Genomic DNA, 13279 nt, shown 5'->3' with positions numbered 1-13279 from the left:
TTCTTGTGATCACAGCTGTCTGAGTAAAATAGATCACTTTTCACTGATCATTGTAACCATTTTTTTCTTCTTTTTCTTTATTTATTATGCAGATTACCATCTCATTTACATTTGTATATTGATGACATATAAAGTAATGAAATGGACAGCTTCGCGATTGAGTGAATTTGATTGAATGTTTCAAATGCATTACAACAATTGTATTTATGAAATGCAGTATCAGGGGAGTAAAGTTAAAAAAAGAGGATTACAATAGAATTTTTTTGGAAGCACTTGTATAAGAATGATTATGTCCCAAGCTTTTTTTTGACTCATAGCAGTTAATCATTCTTGATCAAGTGGTTTTCACTGCACAGTGCACACTATAAATAAAAAAATGGTAAAAACGGGCAGCTGACGTCAGAATTTCGCCCGAGTAAATAGCCTACAGTAGATTTTTTCTGCTATTTTTTATTAATTTTTTTACAGTTCAGGTTGGAGTTTGATTCTATATTTTACCATAAAAATACATGTGTTTACCACTAATACCATGTGTCAGAATGAAGAGTGCTGAGGTCACAGATGAAGCTATAGCTGCATCCTGAGTGTCTAATTAAGACACTATTTTTTATCAGCTGTTGACAACCAAAGAAAAGAACCCAAGGCTACAATCACATTTATCAAAAACTCTTGAAGCACGAGGGACAAGTCAACAGCAGGAGATGTGAGGAATGCAACCTCTACACAAAGTGGACTGACGTTATGTTCAAGAGCATTTTGCACGCAACCCCAGACACAACTGATAAAACCATTTGCATGTTTATAACGCATTAATAAAATACAAACCACCACTGACTTTGAAATGCATTTGTGGAATATGTACGTTAACGTTAACTATGAATTAGAGCAAAATGCTTCCGTCTTACCTGCTGAATAAACCCCATAGACTGTATGTATAACACCTCATATTCCCATCACTGAGGTTAAGCAGATACACTGACTATGCATCTGTCGTCAGACACGCAGCGGACTCTCGACCAATAGAATAGCAGAGCGGCGTGACGCTACTTCCTGAACGGTTGTTTTGCGGGAAGTTTGGTCCTCATACGGCTCAGGACTAAACATACCATAAACACCAAGTCAAGGTGCGTATTCATCCTATCATTTAATAAAACATGTAAGCGATTCTTAGTCCAACGGACAGCGTCACAGGTATCCAGGAGCTGTTCTTATTAAACGTCATGTAGCAGCTAACGTGAGATTTCGATGCTAACGAGACGGCGTGGTTAGCATTACAGCTAACTTTAACCGACATTTATAAAAGCGTAACTTTACTCTGTCCGCCACCTCACGTAGCGTTTCTCGACCTGCTCTTCCCTTTTAACGCCATTTGTCATAAGAAAGGAGACTGCTATCTTTGCACTACACACACTGGCAATTTGTGTTAGCTAAACGTATGTTTATCCAACGTGAAAGCAGCAGGTAACGTGAACGTTACTACTGGGTAACCTAGGTAGAGTTTAGCTAACACGAGTAACTTCACTGGAAAATAGAAGAACGTGACGCCCGCATAGCACTGAAAGGGAAACCTCTCATTTGTTGTTTAGGTGTCGATACGTTCGATTCGGTCACATGCGTCATACGCTAACAGTGTAACTATTAGCTCCATGTAACTAACATTACGCGTAAACACCTACGCACAAGATCCATTCGGCTGTAAAGCCTGGAGTAAGTTAACCCTAGCATGTAATGCTAAATAACTGTGCATATAATTGTTAAATTAGAGATGAAAGAATCCCGGTAATCCACTGATAATCTGTGTTTTCTTATGATTGTTTTATATGATTGTAGCATAACTGTGCCTTCTCCATTGCTGCCCCCTCCCTCTGGAACTCTCTCCCCAAACACATCCGAGACTGCACTGACCTTTCCCTATTCAAATCAAAACTCACCTGTTCAAAACTGCTTAATGTGTGACTATTATTGTGTATTTTATATTTTTAGTGTATTGCTTTTATATATGATGATTTTAATGTAAAGTGTCTGAGTATTTTGAAAAGCGCTATATAAATAAAATGTATTATTATTGTTATTATTATTGCAGATGCCTCCTAAAGCCAAGGCGGCAGGGAAAGGCCGAGCTCCGGCTAAGAGGAAGCTGGCAGAGGAGTTCCCACCAGGCGAGGTCCTAACAGACACCGGGAAGAAGACCTGGAAGTTGGGGACTCCGATCGGCCAAGGGGGCTTCGGTCTCATATATCTGGGTAATAATAGATGAAGATGAATCTGTTCAAAAGTCAAACGTGTAATGTGAAAAGACATCTATAGATGATTTGACTGCAGACTTTTTCTCAAACTAAACTTAATCAAGACAGTAGACGTTTTAATGCTTAGCTATTCCATGTGTTTAAATGCAACTTTCTGCTGTGCAGGACAGCACCTGCAAAGCCTGCCATTGCAACAATGTGTTTAATGTTCCTCTAACTTGTAAAATGATTCCTTTCTTGTCCCCAGCGGATGAGAATTCTGCAACACCAGTGGGTGCTGAAGCTCCTTATGTCATCAAAGTGGTAAGACTCTAAACAACCTCTAAAATGTCTTGGACTAGTTGTAGAGGGCTGAGGACTACTTGTTGAGGTCTGGGGATTAGTTGTAGAGGTCTGGGGTCCAGTTGTAGATGTCTGCGGACTAGTTGTCTGGGGACTAGTTGTACAGGTCTGGGGACTCGTTGTACAGGTCTGGGGACTAGTTGTCTGGGAACTAGTTGTACAGGTCTGGGGACTAGACGTAGAGGTTTGTAGACTAGTTGTCCACAGACCTGCACCTGTTCATGCAGCGCTCGCACCGGTGGAGTTGAGTGTAGACATAAATTCAATTGTTGTTTTGTCCACAGGAGCCCAGTGACAATGGACCGCTGTTCTCTGAGCTCAAGTTCTACATGAGAGTTGCTAAGCCTGACCTGAGTAAGTCGACTTATCATTCCCTATACACGCACACACACACACACACACACACACACACACACACACACACCTAGCAGTACGACAGGAGCCGACAGATCATAACACAACACAGTCTCTCACCACCAGGGCAAACAAATAAAAAGAAAGCCAACTTTCTTAATTAAAAAAGACAATCTTGTAGCAGAGGCACGGAGGGGCCCTGCAGAGGAAGGGAGGCTTTTGGTGGCAGCTCCATTGGCCCCCAGGCCACAGCTTTGCATTTTATATAATAACAATCCAAATGTCAATCTCCCCTGACAATTAACTATTATATTACTAAGGAACCAAAGGCTCATATTTTATTCATGCTGGAATCTCACGTTGTTGGTAAATATTTGTCCCAGCAGCAGATTAGCTTGCGGCGCGCTGCCCGATAACCCCCCCCCCCCCCCCCCCCAACAGAATCATACTCTTATTACTTTGAGCATCACAGCCATCACCCACTTACACCAGCTCCAGTTAGCTGTGTGCTGTCCTTGATTTACACAATGTCCATTTCATAGATTTACACGTATGCTTTCTGAACAGTTTGGCCAGAAAAAGTGCCTCAAAGACTTCTGATGAATGTCCTCTCGTCCTGCAGTTCAGAGCTGGATGAAGTCTCACAAGTTGAAGACTCTGGGCGTTCCCAGGTACTGGGGCTCAGGTCTGCATGAGAGAGGAGGGAAAAGGTAAGGCTGTGACCAGGAGGATCCATTCACAGGGGGAATGTGTGTCACTGGTCACTTTTAGTTTCATCTTCCAGCACTTATAGTCCCACAAAAGACAAAAACTACTCCCGATGAAGGATTTTTACTTTCACTTTTCTTTGGCAGTGAACAGTTCCAGGCTTAGGGGGAGTCGTAGTAATAACGTCTTTATTCATTTAACAGCTTATGAATGTACAGACTTATTTTCTAAATGAAATGAATTTGATTATTGACTCAATAATAGCAATGTAGCCATTCCAAAAAGCCTCACATCTGATGTGCCTTAAGCTGCAGGAACCCTGTCTGACAGATGTGAAATGAATGAGGTGCTACGGCCTGATCGGTCCATTGGAAGGTTCTGCTGCTGTGCAGTGTCGTACGTCTATTGATTTACTGCAGATAGCGCGGGGGCGCCAGCGGTTTAGTAACGGGGCTCGTATGTTCTTTGTGTCTTCCAGGTACAGGTTCATGGTCATCGACCGGCTCGGCACAGATCTGCAGAAGAAGTTTGAAGAATGTGGGAGGAGGTTCCCCAGGAAACTGGTCCTGCAGCTCGGTCTTCGACTGGTTGGTTATTTCATCATCGCATGGTTTCATTTCGCTTTCGTGTTTTCCACTGAACTACAATGGCTTTCACAGACAGCTGGCATTCATACATGACAAGAAAGCAGACAAACGACTGTTTAAATGTTTCAGTTCGGAATCTGATCGACTCTTCTGATCGTCCTTTATTCAGACTAAAGATCAAACTATTATTTATTATTATTAATATCAGCTGATAACCATCGGTGGCCACCTGTGACTGGATCAATGTGCAGCAATTAACTTCATCAAATTAAAGGCAAGGCGACAAAACACAAAGCTTAAAACTGGATGGATGTAGCGCTTTATAATAATATAATAAGCATATCATTCAGTTGTCGCTACTGAGAATTTAACAAACATTAAAACATGACGTAGATAGGTTTGCAGTTTTCCAGGTGTATATTTCAAATTGCATCTCTTACACACATGAAGATACAGTTATGAACACCGGCTGAATATCTATTTTCAGAATCATTGTAACTGTTATAACTGCTACTGTGTAAAGGGAATACTGCTGTTAAAAATAACCGTATTTGTTTAAAGTGTTTGCAAACCAAATGTTTTTGCACTTTTGTTCATATAGCAGTACTTTTAAATAAAAGTGCGCAATACACGACTGTTGAATTCATAATTGAATTTTGCCATAACAATGCGATTAACTGCGATTAAAAATTTTAATTGTTGCCCAGCACGAATATATATATATATATATATATATATATATATATATATATACACACACACCAAGTACACCTGGAGAGAGACACAAATTATATATATATTATATATATTATATATATATATATTATATTTATTATATATTATATATACATATATATTTATATATATAATATAATATATATTTATATATATTATATAATATATATATATATCGCTGTCTTCCGTCTCCTGCAGTGATGCTGCAGTAGAGCGACCTTTCAACATGTCGAAAGGGGAATCTTTGTCCAAACTGCTCAGATGTCATTAATTTCCTGTGCCCACCTCCAGCACAGTCACATTCCCTCCTGCACGAACACCTGCTTTTCTTTTCCTCGTTTAGCTGGAGACTCTGGAGTACATCCATGAGCACGAGTATGTGCATGCTGACATCAAGGCATCCAACCTCATGTTGAGCCACAGCAATCCCAACCAGGTCAGTAGAAGTTAGAGCCTCCTGTGACTGAAGTCGTCTCGCTCCCTTTTGAGTCTCCAGAGTCTGAAACATTTGTTAACGTTGGTGATCTAAGGTGCTCCTCTGACCCCAGCACTGCTGCCTAAAGCAGCGAGGTGATTGGTTTTTTTGATCGTAACACGCTTGTGCTGCTTCATTAGATTCAATTAAGGCCTGGAGAGGAGGGGGAGGGGGGGTTGTGTGTGTGTGTTTGTGTGGGGAGATTAGATGGCAGCAGCTAAGCGCTTTTTCTAGCAAACAAGGCAGGGACAAATATTTAATTTGATGATTAATAATGTATCATTGGTGATGTTATTAAAGAGCTATTTATAAATGACAATTAAAAAACCTGGCCCCTCAGGATTTAATATTAGGTGCGGTTGTTTTTTTTCTATTTTGTATTGTCCCCTGGAGTCACTGAGATGTATGTTTGGTCTTATTTCTGCACGTTTCTTAATTAAATGCAAGAACCAACTCTGGCTTATATGCACAATGCAGACTTAATAATAACAATAAAGTTTATGTCGGTGGAATTAAAATTCTTCCTGGAAATAGTACACATGTATAGAGTGTTGAATGGTCTCTGTGCATGTCTGAATCAGTGTCTCTCTCCAGGTGTACTTGGTAGATTTTGGGCTGGCATATAGGTACGCGCCCGACAGTATCATTAAAGAGTACAAGGAGGACCCGAAGAGATGTCACGACGGTACCATCGAGTTCACGAGCATCGACGCCCACAAAGGAGCAAGTAGGTACATGTGCACTGCTCGTAGCTCTATAACGTTTACAGCCTGACTGCCAGAGCTTTAATTCTGTGATCTGGTCTCACACACAGAGAGCATAAACTGACAGGTGGGATGTTGAACATTACATTTGTTCTTATTCATGCGAGGTACCTTTGCCTTTTGAAAGGCTCTGTATAAGTTTGGTTTAGCTATCGAGGCAGACAGAGAAGGCCTCATTGGCTGCTTCCGGTAGCTCGTAGCAGATATGCTTCCTCTCTTTGAGGTAGTCTCCCAAGTGCTAAAAAACTGGCTTCCAACTTCTTAAGAAGAATCCATCTTTATTCAATTCTTCCACCTCCTGTCTGAACGTTCAATTTTCCTTGAGAGAGACACTGAGCCCCCGAGTGGCTCCTCAGTAGCTTCACAGCCGGCCTGCCAGCCTGCCTGCCAGCCAGCCTGCTCCTAAACCCTCTCAGGATGGGGAAATACAGAAGTCAAATGTAATGAACTGTATGTACCTGTTAAAATAACTTAGAATTACCGTTGTTTTACAGGGTAAATCTGTTTCATAATACTACTCGTATAACACATTTTGGTTTAAAAATACATTTGAAAACATAATTCCCCGAGCCGCATGGGATTGATAGGAATCTCCTCATTTCAATCATTTTCCAAAATGTGGAACGACTCCCATAATGGATTTGTTGTAAGACGGAAGCATTCACAACGGCGGTACCGCTGCGTTTCCACTTGTAATGCTGCTGTTGCTATTCACGGCAGTGCGAGTGGCTGCCAGTGTTTGCCTCCTCTGATGCGCTTGTTTGGCTCCAGCTGCGTGTAGGCGGAGCGACCTAGAGATCCTGTGCTACTGCATGGTCCAGTGGCTGTGTGGACGGCTGCCCTGGGAGGACAAGCTGCAGGACCCGCTCTACGTCAGGGACTCCAAGATCAGGTGGGAGGGGCTTGAGTTCTGTCACTGAATGCATGGGCGTGTCTGCTGCATCTAGGCAGGCAAACGTTTGTGAGTTGTATTAAACTGAGAATGTTTCAACTTTTGTGGAAGAAAAAAATAATCACGCCGCTTTTTTCTTTTTTTTTTCTTACAGGAGCCAAGAAAATATCCCTGAATTTATGACCAAGTGTTTCTCCTCTCAAGACAAGCCAGGTAAGAAAGGCAGACTTCTCATGGCCATTAAGAATAGAAACCAGTAAAAGAATGAGCTAGTATTACCCATGACCCTCCACTTTCTCCAGCTGCTTAATAGCCCGGTACTACAGCATTGTTTGTAGCTTCCAGCTGTGTGTGATGAGGATTGAACCAGTCCTTAAACACAATTAGCATCAATAGAAAAGGGTCCAGACCAAAGCACCTCACCATACCCAGACAACATGTGCACAGAGGTGTACACACACACACACACACACACGCACACACGCACACACACACAGACAAAAAGTGTCACACCGCCTTCCTTCTGCTCCGCTGAGCACAACCAAAGTGTTTATAACTCCATCTGTGAGTGTGTTTGTGACCGTGTGTCAAGTCTGAGGAAAGTCACACCGCACAGAATGAGGCGTGACGCTGCGACCGGAGCAGAACATTATGGTGACGAAGAGAGAGACGCCCGAGTCCAGTCGGGGTCATTTATGTAAAAACGGTGGTAGGCGGTGTACAAACAACACAAAGACAAGCACAACACAAATAAGATATGAGAGACACGCTTATGGTGGCATAGAGGCAAGGAGCTGGCTTTGGTTTACGATGACCACGTTGTTGCTCTCTTGTGTTGCAGCTGAGATCCAGAAGTTCATGGAGGAGGTGAAGTCCGTGGGGTACCAAGACAAACCGCCGTACGAGAAGCTGCGCTCCATCCTGCAGGCCGGACTGGCGGACATCAAGGCTAATGATGACGGCAAGCTGACGTTCACTCCCGTCAGTGGAGCTGTTTCACCCCCCGCCCAGGTGAACACACACACACACACACTGAAACACACAACGGATCACGGATTAACTCCAGTCTGTTACACCACAGGCGTGTGAATCATGTCGTACTGTGTGGCCCATGTAGACAGATTAGTGTTGAGCTATGGCTAGCCCTTTAGCTAAGCTACCGCAGACGTGTTGGCAGAAGTCCTGCATCCCAAATGGTACTGAAGTAAAAGTACTCAAGTCTTATCAGCAAAATGTACTCTTTTATAGCTTCTTAGTGAGCGTCCGCTCCTCGTTTAGCTCGCTGGCACACAACTTTACTGTTCAGGTTCACTCTCATCGCTCTGTGTTGTTTTCAACCTCAGCAGGTCTAAACCCCTGTTCACTAGCTGTTCACTAGCTGTTCACTAGCTGTTCACTAGCTGTTCACTAGCTGTTCTCTAGCTGTTCTCTAGCTGTTCACTAGCTGTTCACTAGCTGTTCACGAGCTGTTCACGAGCTGTTCACTAGCTGTTCTCTAGCTGTTCACTAGCTGTTCACTAGCTGTTCACTAGCTGTTCACGAGCTGTTCACGAGCTGTTCACGAGCTGTTCACGAGCTGTTCACGAGCTGTTCACGAGCTGTTCACGAGCTGTTCACGAGCTGTTCACTAGCTGTTCACTAGCTGTTCACGAGCTGTTCACGAGCTGTTCACGAGCTGTTCACTAGCTGTTCACTAGCTGTTCACTAGCTGTTCACTAGCTGTTCTCTAGCTGTTCACTAGCTGTTCTCTAGCTGTTCTCTAGCTGTTCACTAGCTGTTCACTAGCTGTTCACGAGCTGTTCACTAGCTGTTCACTAGCTGTTCTCTAGCTGTTCACTAGCTGTTCACTAGCTGTTCACTAGCTGTTCACTAGCTGTTCTCTAGCTGTTCACTAGCTGTTCACCAGCTGTTCACCAGCTGTTCACGAGCTGTTCACGAGCTGTTCTCGAGCTGTTCTCGAGCTGCGTGCGTGCGTGCATGCGCATATGGAAGATGTCACCGGGGACATGGAGTTTTTTTTGCCGAAAGGTTACCGGGCCCCAGCGCTGGTTATTGTATATAATTATCCCGGCAATCTGTTCACCTCAGCGGCCGCCGTGTGGTGATCATGGGGTAGCAATTGTCAAAATGGAGGGAAAAATGTAAAGGGGGGGGGGGCAGTGTGTGAGTGATAGTTCAGGCTGAGAGTGTAGCTTCATTATAGAGGCCCAGGAAGGAGGGGGAGGAGTTGATTGCCTTCATTAAGTCCATGCAGTCCGCGTTGACGGGGAGCGCTGCACTAGCACTGCTTCTGAGAGGCCTCCATCATTGTTGACCCCACTGTTTAATCACACCAGTGTTTTTGCTTTATCAGATGACACTGATGGCACCGTGAGAGCTGTTTCACTGCTTCTGGATTTGGGTTGAAAACGAAAACGTCTTCATTGAAACATTTAGAGGACGGGGTGTTGTACTTTGCATTTGAGCAGTTGTCTTGTTTTGAAAGACTTGTGGACACGGATATCTGGCTGAGACTGACTCAAACAGCTGGATGCGGTGACGGTGACAATGGCTCTGATCTAGTCACTCCATGTGTTTATACTATATCAAGTATAATCCTGAATATGAATTCCTGTTTTAGTCCGATTTGCTGCTTCATTTAAAAGGTTCAAAGTTTAATTGTAATGCAAGTTAATTTTGAAGATTTTTGAAGTTGCTGGTTTATGTTTATTATTTTAATAATAAATGACAATTCAGTAAATATGTATCTATAGATTAGTTACATTTTGCTTTACAGAGCCTGCTGACTTCCACACACTGAGGTGCACAGCGTATTAATCAACCCCCCCCCCCCCTGTCCTCTCGTCACTAACAAGTTGATGCCCCCCCCCTCATTTTCTTCTTCCAGAAGACCAGCAAGAGGAAGAAGGTGGCAGTTGAAGCAGAAGAAGCAGATGAGAGTGAGACGGACGGAGAACTCGTCAAGAGAAAGAGAGTCACAAAGAAAAGAGGTACATTTTTCCTCCTTTTCCTCAGCAGGAGCTGTTATTCTCTGTTGCTGAGTTACTGGTACGTAATTCAAGTTCACGGCACTTTCATCGGTTGCCAGCAGTGCTGTCGATCATGATCGGTCAAGCAGATGTGACCAAAATGCAAAGCCAACTTTACGTGTGGTTCCATACATAGTCACTGCAAAGACTCCTTTCTTTTGGGTTCATACCTCTGTGGAGAACCAGCCAGCGTGTGTGTAGCTCGCTAGAGACGCGGACACATCGGCATCTGGGATTCCCCCAACATGTACAAAGCATTAACAGTGGTTATTGTGGCAATGGTTGATGAAACATTGGTGTCCATATGAAGGTAAGCCCCTCCCCCCCACCTCTTCCTCTGCAGAGCGTCGAGCGCTAGTGACGCAATGATGATCCGGCGGCCTTCACGTCTCTATTGTTCTCCGTGTTCACCGGAGTCCAGGTTGAAGTCTCCGAGATGGATGTTTCATCTGAGCAAATTAAAAAGACTTCCAGAGCAGCTGTGGCAGCTCCTAATGAGGAAGAGCAGGAGTGCATCAGTGTTAGGGGTGTCAGCGTCCTTCCTTCATTTTCCCATGTGATAGCCTGACAGCCATCAACTGGTAACTAACCACTCAACAAGAAATGAAATAGACGCCTTTTCCTTTCTCTCCCGTGTTCCACTGACTCAGTGAGCCGCATTTCAAAGAGCTCTTTCTTTGCTTTTATTTAAATGAACCTATAGTCCAATATGCGTAAGCAGTCAGTGTCTCCACTGTTAACTAGGTTTAGACTGACAGAAGTCAAAGACATCAGTAACTGCAAGCAGCTGTCAAATGATTGTACATGAGGAACGGTGCTTAAACATGATGGATTTCCCTCCACAGAAGTCAATGGGGTGAAGAAAAGTCCCAAGAAACCTGCGAGACCAAAGAAGGTACCCGGCACTGGAAAAGCGAGCGACACCAAATCCAGACTGGTAGAGATGGGCACCCAGACATCACCTGGAATGGGCCTGAGATCCAGAGGCAGACCCAAGAAGACCAGCGCCTAAGGACCCACCTCCACAGTCCTCCTGTCGCTCCTCTGCTTCTTAAAATCTCCTTTTCAACTTTTATATGTTTTCTGTCTGTTGCACACTGCTCTATGTTGATGTTTGATCTATTGCAATAAAGAGGAAGTTAAACTGTCAATCTTCTGGTTTTAATTAACAGAATAACTCCGCCTCCTTTTAAGAGCAGTGAAGATGCCGACCTGCTGCTCTGCTGGAGTGAAGACCTGTGAAGGGTTTTAGTGAGGAAAGCCCAGTTGTGATGCATTCACTTGAGTTGAAAGAAAAAAAGGTTTTTGAAGATGCAACTACTTTAAACACTCAAGCCAGATGAATGTGAATGTCACATTTGACTTTTTTCCCCAACCTTTAAAGGAATAAATGCACCACTGCTGAGCTAATGCATATGTTTAAGAGCAGATGGCACATTTTCTGAGTAGACATGGTTAAATATATATGCGGGGGGCGTGGGCTTGCATTTGAAAATAAGTGCAGCTCTTTGTCCTCCTGTCCATCTCTGTCCTGCTGCTGAAATGTCATTTCTCAGCGTACAGCTATGACAGACATTTGTTTTTTCCAAAAGTTGTGAAACCAGCGTCAAATGGTCCGAGTTGTTTCCATCAGAGCGAGTGTACAGGAGAACATTTCACACATGAGAAGCTGCTGACGAGCTGTCCACCCCCCCACTCCCCCCTCCATCCACACTCGTCCTCAAGCTGCTGGACCGTCCCCGACGGTACCCCCACCTCCCTCATGAACTCCCAACAGCCCACTGTCCCCATGGAGGAAGACATCTCCACTAATGTCAGTGTTGTGAGGGCCGTGGGGGGGGGCCCGTGGCGGCTGGTGGCTCGCCATCGATTGCTCCAGCCTCTTCAGGAGTAAAGGGCCCCCCTGCATGGCTTTCCTCTCTACCTCCCCCCCCCCCCCCCCCCCTCGCACAGACACTGACCTTGGGGACGCCTCAGCCACGGTCCCGCAGTAGGGGGCAGTAGTACATAATGATGGCAAATGGATGTGGGGGGAGTGGGGTTGGGGTGGAAAGGGACAGCACTTAAACACAACACCACCATCCTTTCTGCTCGCAGAGAGAGGTTTCTTTTTCATTGAGCGCGGACGTGTTCTCCACCGGCCGGCCCGGCAGGCAGCTGTTGGCTGCGGTCGGCCTCTGATCGGCGGAGCGTGAACGCCTCGCAGCAGAGGCCTAACCACCGCTCTGGTGATCCGGGCCAAGAACTCGATAACAGTTTCCCCCCCGGGGCTGCTGGGTTTCCCCGTGTTTGTGACAATTGTCAGTATTTTGGTCGGGCGGGACGGGGACCCGAAAGTGTTCAGACTCCACAGTGAGGTCCAGGTTTGGTGACGGGTCCGAAAGTTCACACAGGAAAAGCAGACGTGGGACGTCTTCCATTCCGTTCTTGCAGGTCATGTTTTTAAGGCGTGGATGTGAAGTTCAGTATGTGACATCAGGTCGACATGTCCACATGCATGTAGTTACACAAGACCGGAGACGTGCAGAACAGAGGTGTGGTCCTGAATGACAAATCTGACGAAATTAAAACCAACTCGTAACTCGACTTTGACTCAAACACAGTGACTTGGACTTGATCCTTTTGACTTGGACTGATGGAGAATCCTCCACAAGCCCAAAGATTATACCATTCATATTTTAAGGAAGTGTGCGAGGAAAGAAGTCCTGTCTGCCGCTCTCTGAAACCATAATATATTGATAATATTTCTTTAAAATGCAGTTAGTGACAGTATGGGCTCCATGGTAACGTAGCAGCAGGGGGCGGGGCTTAGCGAAGGGTCAAGTACATTATGCTTGATTTCAGAACCACAAAGGATGACAAGGCAGAGAGGACTTTGGGGTGTAAAGGGGTACACAGTGGATGGATACATGCAACTCGGACAACGCAGGACGTGAGAAGCTTTTCCACTGTTTCTCTAAAAGTCGTTCCCTGAATTCAACCAATTTATCTTAATTGCCCGACTTGAATGATGCACCTTCTGATGATGTTATCGTGGCCAACAGTATTACGTTTCCGATGTGAAGCTGCCCACCACTTGAACATCGAGCAGATATTTCCACTGGGACTGAATATAACCTCAATTTTCAAAATCCTGTTTTTGCCCCC

General features: G+C 44.6%; 1 protein-coding gene across 2 annotated transcripts; it reads left to right on the top strand.

The window, feature by feature from the left end:
- The first annotated feature begins 1056 nt into the window (after positions 1 to 1056).
- vrk1 (VRK serine/threonine kinase 1) lies at positions 1057 to 11283 on the top strand. 2 transcript variants are annotated; one of them, XM_079286942.1, is made up of 13 exons: positions 1057 to 1124; positions 2084 to 2243; positions 2494 to 2549; positions 2873 to 2942; positions 3565 to 3652; positions 4129 to 4237; positions 5316 to 5408; positions 6042 to 6174; positions 6983 to 7103; positions 7258 to 7316; positions 7945 to 8114; positions 9994 to 10093; positions 10978 to 11283. In XM_079286942.1, the coding sequence occupies exons 2-13, from the start codon at positions 2084 to 2086 to the stop codon at positions 11142 to 11144; spliced, it is 1326 nt and encodes a 441-aa protein (XP_079143068.1). In that variant the 5' UTR covers positions 1057 to 1124; the 3' UTR covers positions 11145 to 11283. The 2 variants fall into 2 exon arrangements, with proteins under 2 accessions (XP_079143068.1, XP_079143067.1); XM_079286941.1 differs by having other exon boundaries at positions 9991 to 10093.
- The last annotated feature ends 1996 nt before the right edge of the window (positions 11284 to 13279 follow it).

This window comes from Melanostigma gelatinosum, assembly GCF_949748355.1.
Source record: "Melanostigma gelatinosum genome assembly, chromosome: 16".
Taxonomy (NCBI): Eukaryota; Metazoa; Chordata; class Actinopteri; order Perciformes; family Zoarcidae; genus Melanostigma; species Melanostigma gelatinosum.
This window is presented reverse-complemented; position numbering and strand designations above follow the sequence as displayed.

Excerpts from the sequence above, each read along its gene's own strand:
- vrk1 (XM_079286941.1), top strand. The coding sequence starts at position 2,084 with ATGCCTCCTAAAGCCAAGGCGGCAGGGAAAGGCCGAGCTCCGGCTAAG. Across the intron at positions 2,244-2,493 it reads CTTCGGTCTCATATATCTGG|CGGATGAGAATTCTGCAACA; the intron begins GTAATAATAGAT and ends TCTTGTCCCCAG. Across the intron at positions 2,943-3,564 it reads AGTTGCTAAGCCTGACCTGA|TTCAGAGCTGGATGAAGTCT; the intron begins GTAAGTCGACTT and ends CTCGTCCTGCAG.